General features: G+C 41.2%; 1 protein-coding gene across 22 annotated transcripts in view; it reads right to left on the reverse strand.

Annotated features, from left to right (window-relative positions):
- Positions 1-20,078, reverse strand: part of CADPS (calcium dependent secretion activator) — a 438,674-nt gene that overhangs the window by 101,397 nt on the left and 317,199 nt on the right. For 17 of the 22 annotated variants that reach the window (XM_077325018.1, XM_077325016.1, XM_077325015.1 and 14 more), the window contains 3 exons: positions 14,945-15,051; positions 6,710-6,866; positions 4,318-4,459 (listed from right to left, as the gene is read on the reverse strand). In XM_077325018.1, coding sequence (XP_077181133.1) covers positions 4,318-4,459; positions 6,710-6,866; positions 14,945-15,051 — 406 coding nt within the window. Of the gene's footprint in view, positions 1-4,317; positions 4,460-6,709; positions 6,867-14,944; positions 15,052-19,739; positions 19,845-20,078 lie in introns of all 22 variants that reach the window. The other 5 variants (XM_077325020.1, XM_077325022.1, XM_077325013.1 and 2 more) reach the window with 1 other exon arrangement.

The raw sequence follows: 20,078 nt of genomic DNA on the forward strand, positions 1-20,078 counted from the left end.
TCATATTCTGCAAGATTGTACCACTTCTGGGGTTTCTTGAAGCCTGAAGAATGTTTCAGGGGTTTCTTAATGATAAAGAAGTTGAGAAAGGCTGTTCTAGAGCTAAGCTTAAAAGGAGTTTGTGGCAGGGCTTCACTGTCTAGGAGAACTAGCTAGTAAAATGCATGCTCAGGGCTCTATTTTCTACCCAAGTGGAAGCAGAAGGAAAATAAGGATCTGTTCCAGGAAAGGTGGGAGGGTCATGTGAGTACACAGAAAATGTAAAAAGAACATAAGTTCCAGGTATGTCACCTGCTGTTCTTCTCTGTAGTCTCTGTGCATCACACGCATAGGATAAGACTGTCAAGCTGACCTACCAGGAGGTAGGAACAGGTGAATTTTACTGGAACAAGGCATTCAGCAGAGCTTGACTGAAAGCCATGTTCTTTCAGCTTAAATATCAAGAGCATAGTGATGTACAGGTTGTTGCATTGAAGACATCAGGAGCTCACCATGGTCATAGAGCCTATATGATGGTCTGGCAAGGGCTGCTTAGCCAGCTAGTAACAAAGAAAGATTCATGAGGCTGCAATGGTTGGTGAGAGGAAGAAGAATGGTCCTGAATCTTTAAGACCCTCAAATTACACCCCCCTCAAATCTGAAAAGAGTAACAAGGTTCCAGAAGCTTCAGGATAATAGAAAGTATGCCATCCCCTCTTGACAGAGACCAGCTAACACCAGTATCTGTGACACCCATTGGAGTCTGGGTGTGATTTCCTTTCAATGGAGGCCCAGATCATGAATATCAGTCACCTGGCATTTTCCCATATGTACCAAGCATGACAGCTTGCAATCTACCTCTCTGCATGGGACCTAGTCAAGTGATCCATGCAACAGTCACTTCTAGATTAGATTTCAGTGACTTATGCTATGTAGGGCTTCACTTGAGACTGCTCTGGAAACTCCACCTGGCACAAAATATGGTGGTGTGACCTCACGTTGATCCAGTGGAGGGACATATGACACCAGTGCTCTCCCAGCTGCACTGGCTCCATATTGGAGACCGGATCAGGATCAAGGTTTTGGTGTTAACCTTTAAAGTCCTAAATGGTCTGGGACCAGTGAATCTAAGGGGCCCTCCTTTCCTATTATGCTCAGCCATCTGACCAAAACCTACTAAGGATTCCTGGCTCAAACTGGTTTTGACCAAGGAAAAGGCCATTTTGGCCATTTTGGCCTTGGCCCCAGCCTGGTGGAATGCTCTGCAAAAGGAAATCAGGGTCCTGTGGGTCCTTAATCAGTTCTGCGGGGCCTGTAAGTCAGAGCTGTTCCACCAGGCCTATGGTTGAGGCCCTAGTGGACCATCACTGCTGGAAACTGAGGGGAAATCTGCCCTCCAAGGATAAAGGTAAAAAGGTAAAGGTATCCCCTGTGCAAGCACCGAGTCATGTCTGACCCTTGGGGTGACGCCCTCTAGCATTTTCATGGCAGACTCAATACGGGGTGGTTTGCCAGTGCCTTCCCCAGTCATTACCATTTTACCCCCCAGCAAGCTGGGTACTCATTTTACTGACCTCGGAAGGATGGAAGGCTGAGTCAACCTTGAGCCGGCTGCTGGGATTGAACTCCCAGCCTTATGGGCAAAGCTTTCAGACGGCTGCCTTACCACTCTGCGCCACAAGAGGCCCTCCAAGGATATGGCCCCCTTAACCTAAATTAGTTGAGGGCTACTGTAAATAGGAAATGTTTTACTGAACTTTTATGTGTTTTTATGCTATTATTGATCGTTACTACATGTTGTTACCTGACCTGAGCATTTAGGAATGGCGGGTTATAAAAATAAAGATTTATTTTTATTTTTAAATGTATTATTTTTAAATACCGCCCTCCCTTTTGGCTCAGGGCGGTTTACATTAGAACTCTCATACACGATATACAGTAAACATCTTGACTTAAATATATAACATCTTTAACAAGAACTTGCATTGAACAAAACAGTTTCGAATTTAGCATTCAACATTCAGTACTCAACAACTCAGTTTTTGCCACACTGTATTTTATTTATTTAGAGTGCTTGACCTGTCAGGAGAGTTAGTTGCAACTAGCTTGCTCAGTTAATTTCATACAATGGGGACATGAATTAACCTAATCATCTTCTCCCAAAGCATGCAACTTGTGCCCACAGGAGATGCAGCACTTGAAGGTAGACTTCTGAGTCATTAAACAGGTGAAAGGAGAGGTGAGAGGGGGGAAAAGAGGTGGGAGGGTCATGTTCCATAGGGAAGAAAGGTCTTGGGAAAGAAAAAATAGAAAGAATTCTGAATACAGATTTTCCTCTCTATTTTTTTTTTGTATGCAAAATAATGAGGTGTGAGAGGCAAGTTCATTAAGATGTCTCTGCAGTAGCAAAGAGCTTGTCAGGAAACATGGCTGCATTTTCTCTGAGCATGCCTATTACTTTCTGGGGCAGGTGGGTGACACTAGTGCCAAAAATCCCTTTCGATTTAGCTTGAGATGTTTCTGCAGTTTGAATCTGTACATGCTCCCCTCAGAGTCACGCACAGAGGCCATGGAGATGAACCACAGAATGCATTCCGTGCATGCAATGCAATCCTCACAGCTTTTTCTCAGGGGGAAACCTGCTTAAGAGACTTAGGCCTAGTCTGCACACAAAGGATAATGCACTTTCAGTGTGCTTTGGCAGCTGGATTTTCCAGTGCAGAACAGGAAAATCTACTTCTAAAGTGCATTGAAAGTGCATTATCTATTGTGTGCAGACTAGGCCTTACACTGGGGAAGAGGCAAGGGGAGTGCGGCATTCTTCACCCTTTTCCCTTGCAAATACTTCCAAACTGCTTTTGCCCCTGGCTGATGATCTGCGTACAGTCTTTGCGGCAGGAGAAGGTATGAACTAGGTGCTGGGCACAGCTCTGCTTAACTTTCATTAATAAATCCAGGGGAAGCAGAAAGTGTTAATTTTTGCATGGTGGAGGTGTACAGAGAACTTAAATTTAAAAAAAATCAGTTTCATGTTGCATGGAATGTTTGATGCAACATATATGAGAAATGTGTAGTAAATGGTACTGAAAATATAGAAAAGTAAATAAGCATGAAAATAACCTAATGAGTAGATTGAGTTAGTTACGGGCAGATTTACTATAGCATACATTAACGGGAATTTGGGGTAGGAGAGAGGAAGAAACTTACTCTTTAAAGTACCACAAGGTTCTGCCTTTGTTGAAGCAGGATGACCTGTCTACCCCCTCCCCACTTGAATTTGTATTCCTAAAACAGAGGGATTTAACTTCTGATGAAGAGGCTAAAGAGGGGGCCGTTCATCTGTTGGCAGCCCAAGGGGGCTTTATGGGACCTTGAGTGAGCGGAGGCTCTGGTTCTCCTGAATTCCTTCTAGACCATTTATGCATTGGAGGTTTCATGCTGGGTTGCAGGCTGGAGTTTTAGTCGTGGCAGGTGGCCCCACCTCTCCCTGCACCCACAGGGGAGAGCATTTGGCCCAGTGCACCTCATCTGCCCCCTATTTGTGTTCCTGCACGAGAGCTGGGGCAGTAAAGTGCCCAGTGCATAAATGGGCCTAGAGTCACAAATGCTTCTGGTTGTCTCCTTGGTCAACGGTTTATTTAACTTATTATTATTATTTTTTAAATTAATTCACTTTCTCGTAACGGCTTACATTGGTTTACTAACATATTCAAACAGTGCCTATAAACACGCATCAAAAGTTTAAAAAGCTCTACACAAACAAATGACACTAATTTTGTGAAATGATTGGACTTTACTCCTGGATGGCAGAAAATAGTAGTTGCAGTAGAAAATAACGGCATGTTATCAAGCCCTATCAGAATTTGATGATCCAAACACTAACAAAAACATGGAAAGAACCCACAGGGAAGCAACCCAGAGCTGACATTACTTTGCCAGCTCATTAGTAGTTAGGAGAGTTTAGTGAAATATCTTACAGAATACTGACAGATTTGTCAACACAAATGCTTAGTTTTGGATTGTTACTATCAGTCCTGTACTATTAAGAGCTGCGAGAATCAAGAAGAGGACAGGATTTTCATTCATCCTAATAGTCCCATTCCCAAATTTAAGTCAATAAAAATAAAGTCAACTGCATCATCTAGTAGTTTCTTCAAACTTTGTTTCTTAAAAAAAGTCTTATAACTTTTGAACTTTTAAAAGGTCTTAGATTCATAGCACTCAACCCCAAAATGTGAGATATTCACAGCGCAACTGTTCTAGTGTTTTACTGAGTCATGTGCGTACGAGTCCTCTTGTACCCGAAAACTCCAGTTGTATCAAAGGAGGTTTCCTTACTTTACTGGCTCCCACGACTCCCGCTCAAAGCCCCTGTGAATTGATTGTGCAATTGAGGATTCCATGAGATCCACATATCTAACAACAAGCGGAGCAAACAGGTCTTGAAGATGTTTGTGGAATTTTCCATTGCATAAATTATCTAGGATAAATAAATACAAATATAAGACATTTCTCACAGCAATTAACAGGCGTATTTATCGTACAGCATATATTTTGAGCATCACTGGGTTGGACAATACAAATCAAACACCAAAAGTCCTGCAAGAGAACAGATTTTTTTCCCTATCAAGCCACAATCATTCATTGCATCTCATTCAACTTCATCAGGTTATGATACTTGCAGGACTCCTTGTTTTCACTGAAACAAGCAAAAAATGCTATCGTTCCCTTAATTTCAACATTTAACTAGAAGGAAAACAACTGTGTTATTTATGTGTAAATATATATTAAAAACTGCCGCTTCATAAGGACTAAAATAAAATGTTTTTATCCTTTTTGTTATCCCTGTTATCCTTTTGAGTCTTGGGGAGCATCAAATGAGTAGCCATGTTGGTCTGAAGTAGCACAATAAAATCACAGTCCAGTAGCACCTTTAAGACCTACAAATCTTTGTTGGTCTTAAAGGTGCTACTGGAGTCTGATTTTATTGTGCTAGAGCATCTGTTTGGCATGCAGTAAATCCCAGGCACGATCACCTGGATCTTCAGCTAAAAGGATCAGGTAGTAGGTGATGTGAAAGAGCTTCACCTGAGATGCTGGAGATTCACTACCGGTCTGAATACACAATACTAACTTTGATGGACTGATGGTCATGATTTATTATAAGGCAGTTTCATACACTCAAGATCTCAGGGTGCACTCATTCCGAACATTGGTTCAGAGTCTTTGAACCATAAAAGATCTTGTAGTTTGGCGCAAGTGAGGAAAATTCTGTCAGAGATCCTTACCATCACTTCCACAAAACGATAGATTTTTTTTTGAACACTGTAACATTGAAACTAGTTTAAGTTCAAGGCACAGAAAAGTCCTTAAGCAGAACATGGTTCTTTTGCACAGATCAGCCAAAACTCATCATGAAGTTTGCAGGATACGGTGGTTCATGTTTAGAATTCACCTATGAATCCTATTTTTCACCAGTCCCATTTCTTGGCAACTCTGTGTTCAGTAATCTGTATCTGCTGTCTGATGACATCCCACAACCTCAAAAGTCTTGTTCCTTAAGATGGGAATCACTGAATGGAATCAGTGGGGTTTTAAAATGGAAGTTGGGAGAAAAATGTGAGGAACACATTATTGCTATAATTTAACAAAGCCGTATGTATGTGAAAAGGACAATTTCATGCCAACTCAGAGGTTCCTTTGAAGTTTCCATTGTGCCTGAAGCAGGGATCAGAGAAAAGGATGACATAGACATCCTGGACCAGGAACAATCTGGCCACAGTGTCATGGAGGATGCCCACCCCAGCACACCTTGGCCTATGCTTTGTTTCTGAGGCAGCTGTACCATTGGCTTACCCTGAATAATATACAGTAAATACAAGTTGACAAAAGAATTTTTTGAGCGCTTTAGGATTTGGTTACACCATTTTGCCATCCTGGGTGGGTTTTATATTGGGGATTTTATATTGTTTTAGGGGATCTTATGTTGGGACAATTATTGTTACCTGCCATGAGCCACTGCGTGGGAAAGGTGGGCTATAAAGTGAAACATAAATAATTTCCCTCTACAAGGCTGATTTCAAACAGAAAAAAGACCTTGCCTCATGCATAACTTCCCATTGAAACCCTTCAATTTTAATGTTAGCCATGCCAATAGGATCCAAACGTATGTTTCCAAAAGTAGAATGGTTGACACCCACTATTTCACTTAACCCTTTGAAAGACCGTATTCTATTTTGTACCATGCTAAAATAATTATTAGTAGTAACAGAACTGTTTTTCTGAACGCTTCCCCCCTAGTATGGTTTTGGACACTCCAAACAAGCATCACCAGATTCCCATCCCCTGTATTTGGCTAGCACAGTCTAGTGACTGTGACACAAGTAATATTAGCTGCAAGACCTTCTGGGACATTACTAGCATGATCACCAGTTGACTGTGGGAGGGGCTGCACAATAAGCTGGAGCTGCCCAATTATCTATTGCTTTCAAAACAGCATTAGGAAGGGTTGACACTGGATTAGGTAAAGTATGGGACACAACTCCCTGAATCTGAATAAATAATAATGCTTTCAAATATAGTGCAAAAGTTAACATGTGTGTTGAAGAATGCTTTCCAGTGCTATTGATCCCCTTGGGATCTGGGAAACCCCGAAAAAGACTGGGATTAACGTAACAGTTTTCAACGACCAAGAAACACAACATTTACATGGTCAAAATACTATACATACAGTCATTACGGAGGGAATCATTGAGAAGCTGAAAGAGTGGAAAGCTGTCCCAGGTATCTGGGGGCTGGACTTCTAGTGCGGCATCCATATCCACCGCAAACAAAGAGAGGAAGGTTTCCGCATGTTCAACCATTAAGTCTGACCACCAAGCAAAGGCCTTTAAACATAGGGAGGGAAAGAAGTGAGAAAGGGATTAGTGTTATCCAAAATCCCAGTAAATTTTGCCGGTGTTTAATAGGCATTAGAAAATTGCTCATGTGCATCCTACAGAAAACTAGCTTTATTGTAAAGAGAACAGCAGTGGGAAAAAAAGGCTAGCATACTGTGTTATGTTGTACAAACTGCAGTCCTTAAGCACCTGCTGCCTTTAGGCAGGATGTCCTCAAGGAGTGTGGAATTAGAACTGTACTGATCTACATATCTGTAACACAACAGAGGAGATGTGTCTGTTCAGTTTACAATAACCCATATCATTCATTTAGGATCATGCTATTTACTGGAGGGACAAACTAGTTCTTTGTCTAAAATATAGAAAGTCTGGGAGTTTCTTCACTGTGTTTGTGGGTTTTCTGCTTTTCTTTCCCAAAATGCTTTCAGAAGTTTAGAAGTATTCATAAGTATGAAAACCACAAGGGCAAGGGAATTTATTAGCCCTAAAATACCCCACATTAAGATTCAGTTTCAACAACTGAACCCGCCCCCCCTCCCCCCAATTCTATAGCATCTTCATTTTGCAAATCTAGGTAATAAATTTAAGCTGGTTGCACCATTAAATTAGAAAGCAACTGAGCTTTAATCAGAATAATGCAATTAAAAATCCATCCACCATCAAGCCTGAACTTGACAATGGCAGGAAATGAGCCTAGAGTTGAAAACCAAGAAATACCAGTGAAGTAACTCATTGTCATGCGCATGGGTCCTCAGGAATTCACTGCGCAACTTCTCTGAAGTGACATTCACATCATTCATGACTCAGATGTGAATGTGTTTGGAACACATGCATGCGTGTTTAAAATCACTTCTGGCTTGGGAACATGCAGTATGAGTGGCCAACAGAACCTGACGCATTAATTATTAGGCAACATGAATACAACTCAACAAGTTCATGTTTATACACTCTAAGAAACAATATAGTATTTTTGGATTAGGGGGAATGAGACATTTAAGAGAGGTGAACGAGGCTTAAATTTTTAAAAAGAAATTATTATTATTATGTTAATTATGACTGACTAAAAAGCAATGGTTATGAGGTTAATTATGAAGCTGTCAACAGGAGGAAATGGACAATTCATATTTGGGTGTGGGTACTTTTTAAAGATCCCGTTCTTTTTCTTATTAAAGTTTTGGTATGGGTATGAATAGAAAAGTGGCCATTGAAAGAACATTAACCTAGATTAAAGAATACACTAAATGTCAAACCACACTATCCATTTTTAGCTAAACCTATTCTCTACTCTGCAGGTCAGGGGTCCCCAATCTTTCTGAGCTTTCAGGCACCTTTGGAATTCTGAGACAGGGTGGTGGGTGCAACCACAAAATGGCTGCTGCAGGAGGTGGGGCCAACTACAAAAATGTCATGGAGTCAGGTTATTAATAAATCTTCAACATTTCAGACAGAAGTTCTGTTTAACAGGATACCTTTTTTAAATAGGAATTTTTTTTGTACGCACACAGCTTATCTTCAGTCATGCAGTGAAGATACTTGTGCTATGGTGGCAGCTGCTGCCAAAGCCACATTTTTAGACATTTGCGCAGCCAATCAGATACTACAGGTTAGAAGGCCTGCTGCATATAAGCTCAATGGAACCTTGTCCGCTATCTAAAAATACTTGTGAGAATGCCACGAATGGTATCAGTATGGGCCCTAATGTTTGGAACACCTAATAAAGGCATTCTATCTGAAAGAAGTAGAAGAAGAGTTGGTTCTTATATGCCGCTTTTCTCTCCCTGAAGGAGTCTCAAAGTGGCTTACAATCACCTTCCCTTTCTTCTCTTCACAACAGACACCCAAGGTCACCCAGCTGGCTGCATGTGGGGGATTGCGGAATCAAACCCGGCTCAGCAGATCAGACGTTCACTCTCCTAAGCATTACAACAAGCTGGCACTGTGAGCAGAATGCTATATGTTTGTAAAGGGATGTCATAATATTTTGCAGGACAAGCAGAATGAGGTGCCTGATGCATTGATTTAGTATATATAAAAACTCTGCCCCTAAATTACATGCTCAGGTACTGCTTTCTGTCCTGTTATACAAGGGTACCAAGCCAGGAATTTGGGAAGCTCCTGTGTGAACATCTGGTGTATATTTCCTGAATAGTACCTTACTAATTTTTTATTCTACAAAACCATGAATTATAATTTGCCCCATATCAAGGTTAAAAAGGATTCTAAGTAGTTGTTCCTACAGTCAATATTGTACTCCAAAACATTTCTATTTCTTTCTGACAAATGTTTAGAAAGAAACAGTATTATATCTGATGTTTTCTCCTGTGCCTTTCTTGCAGAAACTCAATGCAGAGTGCAAAAATCTATTTTTCTTAACTGTTGGTGGGTTTTTTAAAGTGTAACTTAAGTTGAACAAGCAGGCTCAGGGGAGATGCAGTCCTATCCCTACATAACAAATAAATTCAGTCCTTGGTTTGGGGAACAGCAAAATATTATTTTCTCCAAATGCTAACATACTTATTATAGAATTCTGCAATTAAAAGGCTGTTTTCATAAGACAGGAAAAAAAGAACGAATTCTTCAAATGAAAGAAGTACAGTCATTTTTAAAACAAAAAAATCTTCATTCTCTAAGTAGCACTCAACAGCTCAGGGACCCTGTTCATGGTCAGAGATATCATCCTGTATTCATACTATGCCATCCCATTCTCATAGTGGGTAAAGTCACATGGCGTTCTACTTACCTTTTTTGTTATAAGCCTGAAAGAAAAGGATCCTCCCTAACCACCATATCTATAATTATTTACCTTACCCATGGGGCACATGTATATATGTATGTCTTCAAGGATGTAAAATACATATATACTAATTCATACACATACAGACAAATATATATATATGGAGAGAAAACTGCAGTACTGAAATACTAAAACCTTATTTAAAAAACTCTTTACTACTTAGTTTTGCAGTGTGTGTGTGTGTGTGTGTGTGTGTGTGTGTGTGTGTGTGTGTGGTGGGAGGAAAGTTTGAGAAACTTGAGATAAGTGGCATAGACTAAAAAACTGTTTGCAACAGGCTATAAAACACAATTTAGGAGTGCTTAAGGACTTGTATATGCGGTGAGATGTCAAATTCCGTCTTCTAAACAGCAGATTCCCCCATTGCATATTTATGCATTTCATTTCTATCATACTTTTTGACTACCAAACCCTAATAGGAGATTTTTGGCATTTAAAAAAACACAGTAATAAATTGCCTCGAAATAGCTCCTTGTTTTCCAAAATAATTTGCCATGACATAAGGGGCTGCCAAACAAAGTCCACTCAAATAGTTCTCGCTGGATGTATTTCCCTGGATTCCGGCCACATTAATAAAGATCAGCATCTTTTGTTGTTCTATTGGTTTTGTTTGTTTGTTATTGTTCAATCCAGGAGGTGTGAGAGTGGGTAGCAGTGCTAATTTGCTACAGACAAAGTGAAAACTCTTGTGACATCTTCAAGACTAATGAACTGACTGAAGTAGATGCTTTCATGAGCCAGATTCCACTTTATTCGATGCTTGAAAAGAGGTGGCAGAATGGGATCTTCTGGCATCCGATGAAGTAGGCTTTGGCTCATGAAAGATTACATCGTCGGCAATTCATTCATTTTAGTTTTACTATTAAGCTAAATCTCAGCTCTGAACTAACTTAAGAGGAACACTTTTTCCAGGTAATACCTGTTTACCCCTTGTGAATTCTAGATAATTTCAGTCAGCAGTTTGTCTTTATTGATTGTTCTTAAGTGATGAGGGTTCCCCCCCATCCCCGCCGAATAAATGGATTAATCATCCCTATGAAGTTCTAGGGAATACTTTTCACATAGTGTATAACCAGATTTTGGTTGTTTAATACATGAATTCTGGGGGAAAGTAACACTTTTAGATACACAAGTTCTCGCTTGTTACTTGTGTGTTACTTGTGTATCTACATTTGCCTGGCTATCATCCATTTCTACTCAACTGCTACTTTGTCCCATGCTTACCTTACATATTAGCTTTGATTGATAAAATGTGAAATGGGCCCCTACCTCCTCCCTCAATATAAGTTTACAGATGTTAAGGACTGATTGATATATTGCCCAAGCAGGATATTTTCTCTATAGTTGGCTCCCACATGACTTGGGTCATGTTAGACCATAAGCTATACATGAACGGAGATTTCATTATAGTAGTTTCCCTTTCTAGTGTTGTACTAAATGGTAGCTCCAACAGGATGCAGAGGTCTTATCTAATCTCTGGAGCATTACCCACCCACAGTTAGAATTGCCTCAGTATTCCCCTGCATTTCCAACAAAATTACCTTCCTATGAATTCTGTTAGAATGGTTAAGTTGAAGATAGATGGTAGCTGTTTGGGAACAATCCCGCATTGCTGCCTCCAGGGTGGGGTCCTGCAGGGGATGATCCCCTCTCCAATGCTATTTAACATCTTTATGTACCCTCTAACCCAGATGGTTCAATAATATGGGCTTGGGCATAATCAATATGCAATATGGGTGCAATATGCACCCAGCTCTACTTGTTGATGAGTGGCCAATCAAGTATACCCCCTGAGCCATTGACATGTCTGAAGTTGAACACTTCAAAGATGAAGATCCTGTGGTTAGGAAGCAAAGGGCCTGTCAAGGAAGTGCACCTTCCCAGTCTTGCTGGGGTGCAGTCCTCTGCTACACAGGAGCTTGGTAGTGACCCTGGACTCCTCCTTAGCTATGGAAGCATGGGTCATGAAAGTAGTGTGGCTAACTTTCCTTCATTTCTGCCAAGCCAAACTACTAGCACCCTATCTGGCCTGGGAACAACTAGCCACAGAGATCCATGCAACAGTCACCGCCAGGCTGGATTTCCATAACTCGCTCTGCACAGGTATTCCCTTATCCCTGATCTGGAAACTGCAATTGGTACAAAATGTGGCAGCCCAGGTCCTGACAAGGACCCCAAGCCTGTTCTGTAGCAATTGCACTGGTTTCTGACAGTAATCCAGGTCAAGTTTAAAGTGTTGGTCTCAACTTTTAAGGCCAAAGTGATCCAGGCCCTGCAGATCTACTTCCTCTCTGAATATATTCCCAGAAGAGCTTTACACTCAGCTGACACAAACCGGCTAGTGGTTCCTGGCCCCAAATAAATCTCACTAGCCTCAACCTGCCTAGTGGAATGAGCTCCCAGAAAACCTCAGGGCCCTATAAGAGTTCACTGAGTTCCACAGGGCCTATCAAATGGAGCTCTTCTACTAGGCCTATGGTTGAGGCCAGTAAAATAGCTAACATCTAATAGCTAACATCTAATTCCTACATTGTGCCTTACCTAAGGGCCTAGGGTGCTGGCTTTAAACTTCTGGTTTTAGATTCTCACATTTTATAACATTTTAGCATGGTTGTATGCAATTAACTGTATTACAATATACGTATATGTTGTCCATGGCCCTTAGTCTGCCTCGGCACAGAGGACAGGTTATAAATTCAAATAAATAAATAAATAAATCCTTAAGAAAATCTAAATCAGAAATCATATTTTTGTTTCTGTTTATTACATTACCTGTGCTTCAAAGTCATAGCCATTTGCCTTCAGGTTTCAATACTACTGAATAATCATAAATTTCTTTGCCTTGAAGGGATATATTTAGATAACATGATACGGAAGTGGGAAACAACATTATTTTCCTCAGACAAGCCACCACAGCTCACAGAAATATGCCCCTTTCTCAGTTGCTCATAGCTTCCTAAACCACATGAAAATAGATGTTGCTTCACTTCTCAATCATGGATTATTTCTCTCCATATATAAATATTGTATATTCCAGAACAATACACACAATGGACAAAATTATAGGAGGGCTACTGTTACTGTCTAATCATTTTTTTGTTATTTGTTTCTATTACCAGCAGGGTGAACTAGAGATCAGGTGTATACTGAGCCACAGAGGTAAACAACAGGCTGAGGAAAGAGAGTCCAGGCAGGTAGGACAAGTGCTGGGATGTAACTGCAGTGCTTGTAAAAATATACCCATTGCTACATGCACAGGCTGGAGAATTTCCCCCACGTTGACCCTGTCATGTAGGGCTACAGTTCCACAAGCAGTTCCGTCTGAAGTTGCTGTTACATTCCTTGGATCAAAAGTTACAAAGCAAGGATGACCCAGGTAAGATCCCATCAGGAAACATGGCACCGAGAGGGCATGCACGGAATATGACAGGAGGTGACTTGTTTCATTCAGTTTAGCCACGTACCTCTTTCCCCTGCCAGGATCATCCAAGATTGAATGAACAGTAGAAAAACAGGGAGGAAATTTAAATATGCAATCAGGCGTTAGTTGGGAATTTGTGGATTGCTGCGCACTAGAAAGAGATTAATTTTTGCTCTGATTTTATTAGACATCGGATTTATGTTATTTTTATTCTTTCTTTTTTTTTTTTTTACTGGTGAAATTATTTGTTTTAAACTGCATTTAATCAATGTAGACAAGTCAATGAGAAGGCACGCAGAAAATAGGGAATTAAATTGAACAGAGTTAAAAATGACAAACAAAGGACTGTTTTATCTGAATTTTAAAAGGATCGTTTATAAAAAAAAAAGTTATCACAAACCACCGCATTTTCAGAACACACTGGGTATGACCTTGCACACTACCAAACTGCATACAAGAAACAAAACTGTACATATGGGCCCCTGGGATCCTAATGTCATGTAATGTCATGTGTATGTAAACTGCTGAGACGTCTGAAGGTCATCTGTTCATTGACCAAAGTAACAAAACTCTGAGGCAGGGGTAGTCAAACTGCGGCCCTCCAGATGTCCATGGACTACGATTCCCACAAGCCCCTGCCAGCAAATGCTGGCAGGGGCTCATGGGAATCGTAGTCCATGGACATCTGGAGGGCCGCAGTTTGACTACCCCTGCTCTGAGGCCTTCCCTACCAGTGTAGGCACTGTCAAGGGTGACGTGTTCTTCACAACTGAAAAGTGATGTAATGCCAGCACAGAGTTAGCCAACTCTACGCTTAATTGCTAGGAAGCTCTTAAATTATACTTAAATTCCAGAACCAGCTAGATGTGTACAGAAAACTTGACGTAAACTTAGAGGCTGTCAGGTCAAAAAGTTTTATTTCATTATTCGTGAGTTCCAGTACATATAGCATGGCTTTTGCAAAAGAACTTTTAAAACCCACACCTTAAACTGAATACATTTTATATTATAGTTAGCCGGCCGTTTAAAAAATCCATCTGGTTTTAACAGTCATGCACACATGACTTGTTAGCGGAAAAATGATTCCTAAAGAATACTCATGGAGGACAAAAAAAATTGTGTTGAATTGCAACATTGATGTAGCTTTCAAAAAGCATGAGAAGTCAGGAATCCTGACGGTAGATATAGCCTAAGGATTCTAATGGATTTTATATTCTGATGTAGATTTTGTATTCTGATGCAAGATTCTTCACAGTACTTCCTTTATATGTAACCATCCATGGAATGTATGGCGGAATAATCCCCCCAAACAGACTCTGGATATAAAAAGTTAGAATCTACCATACACTGTTTTGGCCTCAGCTCAGTCCAATGTAGCTTATATGTAGTGCATAGTCGTACTTAACAGTTTGTGGGAAACTACATTTGCTTTTACTATCAACCACGACTTGCCATGAGGTCTGAATCTCAAGAAGACTCCAGCAGTGACTTTTTCAAGATGGAAACCAACTGCCAAACACAAGGCCCACTGGGGAAAGGCCTTGACTGCTTTCCTGAAACATGAGACAGGTGCCACTTTGGGTAACGCTGCTGAGAAGAACCACAGGTGGCATGTCATAGAGCCACTTGTGGTTTCCAATCACTGGTCTATAGTCTGTTTAGTACTTTAACAATGCTTTTAAAGACCTCTCTCTGCAAGATTATTTTAGTGATATGTTAACTTTATTTAGGGAGACTGACCGGGTTTGCTTTGATCCATGTTCACCCTATGGTATAAAAAACTAGTAGCATGATTGACACAGTGGTCCACAGATCCCAGCTCAGAAACCATTTTAGACCATTGCTGCTCACCTCTGCATGATGTTCTTCATTCTGCTGTAGAACTTCAATTACCAATTCTGCCAGGCGAATTGTGTCTTCTAGCTTTTTGGCAGGCGTGACTAACCGACCTACATTTTCTGTAGTACAAGAACTTGAATTAAAATGGAGTGAAACGGGATAAGCTCAATGTAAGGCCAACAGATTAGGTGATTCTTAAAAAAAAGAAAAAATTAAAATAAAACCCAGAATAATTAATAATAGAAATTTTTAAAAATCTACATCATGCAAGGATTAAAGTGCTGTGTAGTTAGTACTGAGCAAACCATAAAGCCACGTTTGTTGTTATATTATGGAAACAGTGCTCCAGCTTGGAATTCAAATATGCAGTACAAATTGTTTTGCTTTGCACTGGTATGATTGCAATTAAGTGGTTGAAATGAGAAATTCACATTTCCTAGAGACAGCGCCTTGGTGTAACAACTGCACAGAGAACATTATGTTTCACAATTGATGCAGATATGAGCTCCAAATCAATGATGCTAGAGTACTAGATTGAGACTAGATTGGTTTATGCTCTCTGAAACCTATGTTATCACAAGTGGTAGGGTTTGTCATATGTTTCGAGTGGTGTAGGAAGCAGCTTCTCCCTAAAAGAGCAAAAAATGCTTTACTTTGTACTGATATGATGGCAATTAAGTTGTTGAAATGAGAAAAATAAACATTTCCCAGAGACAGCATTTTCGTGTAACAAGTGCACAGAGAACATTATGGTTCACAATTTATGCAGATATGAACTCCAAATTAGTGATGTCAGGGTACTAGACTCATCTTGGTTTATGCTACCTTACCTTTATGTTAACAAGAGCAGTAGGCAGGGCTAGTTGTTGGTTGTTGTCAGCTAGGGCCTCCTTCTCCCTCCCTTATAGTGGGTTATTAGATCGCTGGGTGGGGGGATTGAGTTGTTTTATCGCTTTGTTTGCTATGTTTTTTATTGTGTTTATTGTATTTGGAATGTCCTTTTAATGGGGGTCAATGGGGTTTTATTGAGGACTTTTGTGACCCATCACGAGCCATTGGAATGGGAGTGGCGGGATATAAATCACATAATAAATAAATAAATACGTGTAGGATGCAGTTTTTCCAAAAAGAGCAAAAAACCTTTGGTACTGGAATAACCATGCAATGTCTAAATTTATGGCCTAGTCCTAAGTGTTTTTGCAGTTATTAGCTCAGGCATTATAAAACGGAACTGTCTCCTAGCATAACTTCTACTACACCCCAACCCCCAGTATACCAGGATTCTTATAAAACAGTTCTAAACAGGGCTTTTGTAAGTCTGCAAAATTCAAATGCCAATTCAATAGGGTTGCCAGGTTGGTTGGATCAGTCAGTGGAGGATGGGAGAACTTGCTAGAAGCTAGAAGGGGAGAAGCAGGAAGTAAACTCGACATCCTTGCATCACTCAGAAATGACATAGCATGTCATGGATAGTGAAGGTTATATGTGCAAAGCCTCCATGGTAGAATGAGCTTTTTACCATACAGTTTTGACCAAAAACCAGAGCATTCCCCCCCTCCAATGTCACCAATGTCCCTATGTCACTTCTGGATGACACAGGGATGTCACATTTACTTCCTGGTTGTTCCCTCCCCATGCCTGGTAAGTCCCCCTGGTTTCTTAGAGCTTTAAAACAGGGAGAAAGGGTCCAAACCAGGTGATCCCTTGGCAACCCAACAATTCAATCATATATCTGGACTGGGCATGATTGCATTGTTGTAAAGAATGAGTTTCACCAGACCTTGAGGTCTGCCAAAATAATAATAATATCCCCAAATCCCCCTTTAAAATAATATCAGGTGGAGCCTGGAGATATCTTGAAGTTACAACTGATTTCCATACTAGAGACATCAGTTCCTGAAAATGGCTGTTTGGAGGGCAGACTCCACTCTACTATACACCGCTAATGGCTCTCTCTCTCCCCCCCCCAGCTCCATGGCTAAATTCCCAGGATATTGGCAACCCTAATCTCATCCCCCTTCTGATCGGCTCATGCTCCCTTCTCACACTCCCTGGAGCAGGGGTAGTCCCCAGCGTGTTGGCAGGGGCTCATGGGAACTGTAGTCCATGGACATCTGGAGGGCTGCAGTTTGACTACCCCTGCCCTGGAGCATAGGAATAGGCCCGATGGCCATTTTCAGCAGCTCCCGGCCTGGCATACCCTTCCTTTCTTGAGAGTGTTGACGACATAATCCAGGCAATTTGCAGAAAGTTGCTTCATTCAGATTCTGAGAGGGCTTCTCAGGCTTTGTCACATAGAAAGAACTCACAAAGACTCACTTTTCCTAGCACAATGCTCCTGCAAAACTGGGGGTGGGGTGAGCGTAATGCTCAGGACTTAGAAGCACAGAACCCTTTCAAGCTACTAGTGCTGCTGCCCAAATTTTTTCGAGGGGATAAACATTTCTAGTGCAAAAACAAAAGAGCGTGGATTTGGAAACTCCAAACGCTCCTCGAGAGACCAGTAACTATTTTTGTGTCACTTTGCCGCTATTCACAGTCGCTACTTGCTGTCGCTTTGCTACCAACTTTGTTTTAAATTGGCCTTCGTAGCAGCACCGGTGACGTCACCACACTATAGCAATCAGGGCTGGCTGGATGATGATATCATTGTTTCTAGGAGAAAGGCCGACTTGAAGCGGGGAAAAAAAACTGGTCCACAAAATAGCAGCTGCTTAAAGGCACACTTTGGATTGCAGCTTCAATGGCAGATAACAGAGGAAGGGAGCACTGAATGTGGTGTTGATGTGCAGCTTCTGTAGTCACCCTCCTTGAAATTACTGAAGAAAGAGAACATATTTCATGGAGATATAATATCTTTGTTTATGGGGGCTTAATGATGTGACTGGTTTTCAAAACATTTTATTATAGGGCTTTGTTGAAACATGACCTCTAAAAATTATTCCATCATGTTGTTTCTTTTAAGTGTGTAGGCTGGGTTTGTGTCTTTTGTTGTTGATGCTGTAATTACTGTACAGTGCCTACTGGGTAAGTTGTTTGTCCTAAACTGGAAACTCACATGCAACCCTAATCTCATCCCCCTTCTGATCGGCTCATGCTCCCTTTTCACACTGCCTGGAGCATAGGAATAGGCTTGATGGCCATTTTCAGCAGCTCCTTGGTTACAGTAACATGAAGACCAATTATGCACGGTGGCAGTTATGCTGGGCTGCCATTGGTTTCTTGCCCCACCACTTTCTGTCTACTAATGGGGGAAGAAATTCTTCAGTGCACATGGCCCACCCCTGATTTATATGTGCACACGCACAACTATGGGGCAGAAAGGGTCCGCTGTGCCTCACTGCATTGACAGTGGGGGGGCAGGGGGGTCTCATAGCATGAAGGTGGGATAGCATCACTATGCTATTCCACCATCATTGGGGTGAAGAAATGCCCTGCTTGACTTGTGTTGCAATGTGCTGTGGAGCCGAACGGGACATTTTGTGTCCCTGCTGGGACACCATAGGCAAGCGGAGGAGCAGGGCCTTCCCTGTATGCACGGGTCTGACCCGGCATAGATGCTGATGTCGCCCACATTAAAAATGGTATGCAGAAAAATTAGCATTCTCAGAGGCCCTGAAGTGGGCCAGGGCTGGAAGAGGGCTGGGCCAGCGGTGATGTCATGCATACGTGCGGATTTGCCCTGCTGTCATGCAGGCATCGGCTCAGCCTTCCCCCCCCCCCCCACGCATAATCGGTGACAGAAGATCAGTTATATGAAAGATTCTTCCAGCACAGAATCAGCACAAACACAGCCAATAGCCAGCCTATTTGGTAACATTTTCATGAGCCAGGAAAGGGCTGGGAATAAAAAGAGTCCATCAATTCTAGGTTCCAGATCTTGGTTCCACAGGGTTCAAAAGAACAGCAAGATCATACCTCTGACAACTAGAGAAGGTCATTTTTCAAATGCCTTTAAATGAGAGGCAGCCTGATCCCCAGTGTTGTGTTGTGCTGTCAGTAGTTTGGGAAGCAGAGATATGTATTTCAAGGTTTTATAAGTGTTATGAGCGGTACTGAAGGCTTCATGTGAAAATAAACATTGAATAAATATTCTAAATAAATGAAGGCCATGGCATCAAGATTGAATGCTCCAGTGTGCAGACTTATGCCACACTGCTGAGGAAGAAGGGAACACAAGCAGCACTAGGAGGAAAAAGAGAGCATAAAATGATTTCAAGGGTTCTGAGAGGTTTTGTAGGGTGCAACAATCTGCAATCTTTGTGCTAGTTCCTCTAGCTCTCCATATTCGTCAACACATGTCTCATCACAGTTCTGCTGAGGCTGATCATACATATATTTTATAACAGGCTTGTCTGCACGACTCTGTCTCTAGAAAAAAATGGAAATCTCCCTGCTGAATTTTGTTTCAACAATCTCTCGTGAGTGAATTCCTTGATGTCGGTGTATTGCATTTGGCTCAGATAGCTGGAGCACTGACAGGTCAATGAAACGATGCCGTTCTTATATCATTTCGTATATCATTTAAATCATACAGTCTCACATTTCCCATGCAAAATGTTATGCAACAACAATGTTATTTTGTGCTGACGTTGATATTTGAAAATGTTGCGTATGTCAGACATTGCTAGACAAAAAAAAAAAAGTGAACATTTTGGAAACCAAGGCTACTCCTAGAAGCGCTTGTGATAGAAGTTTTGCTTTAGCAAAAACGCCTACAAATTGAGACTAGCTTCCTAATATCTAGACTACGTTAACTAAGAAGAAGAAAAAGAGCTAAGCTAGAAAAACTGTGAAATTACAGTACTTGGCGTTCGATTAGGTTTGGCTTTCGACATCTGATGTGTCATTTGAGCCTGCGTTTGAGTGGATCGAGTGGGCCCAGCTGGGGGCTTGGGCACCGAAGAGCGATCTGTTCGTGAATGAATTAGAGAGACAGTAAAAGGAAAGACACACGTGACTTCGTAAACAGCGACAAAAAAAGAAAAAAGAAAAAAAGGATGCAAACTTTGAACGAAAAGTAAGCAGAAATGATCAAAGTACAAATGGAATAGCTGCTGTTTTGCTTATCGTCAACTCAAGTACTACACAATTATGACAACAAACATTTTTTCCCGAACTCGACAGATTCTACTATGCTGCAAGA

This window comes from Paroedura picta, chromosome 3, assembly GCF_049243985.1.
Source record: "Paroedura picta isolate Pp20150507F chromosome 3, Ppicta_v3.0, whole genome shotgun sequence".
In the NCBI taxonomy this organism is placed as follows: domain Eukaryota; kingdom Metazoa; phylum Chordata; class Lepidosauria; order Squamata; family Gekkonidae; genus Paroedura; species Paroedura picta.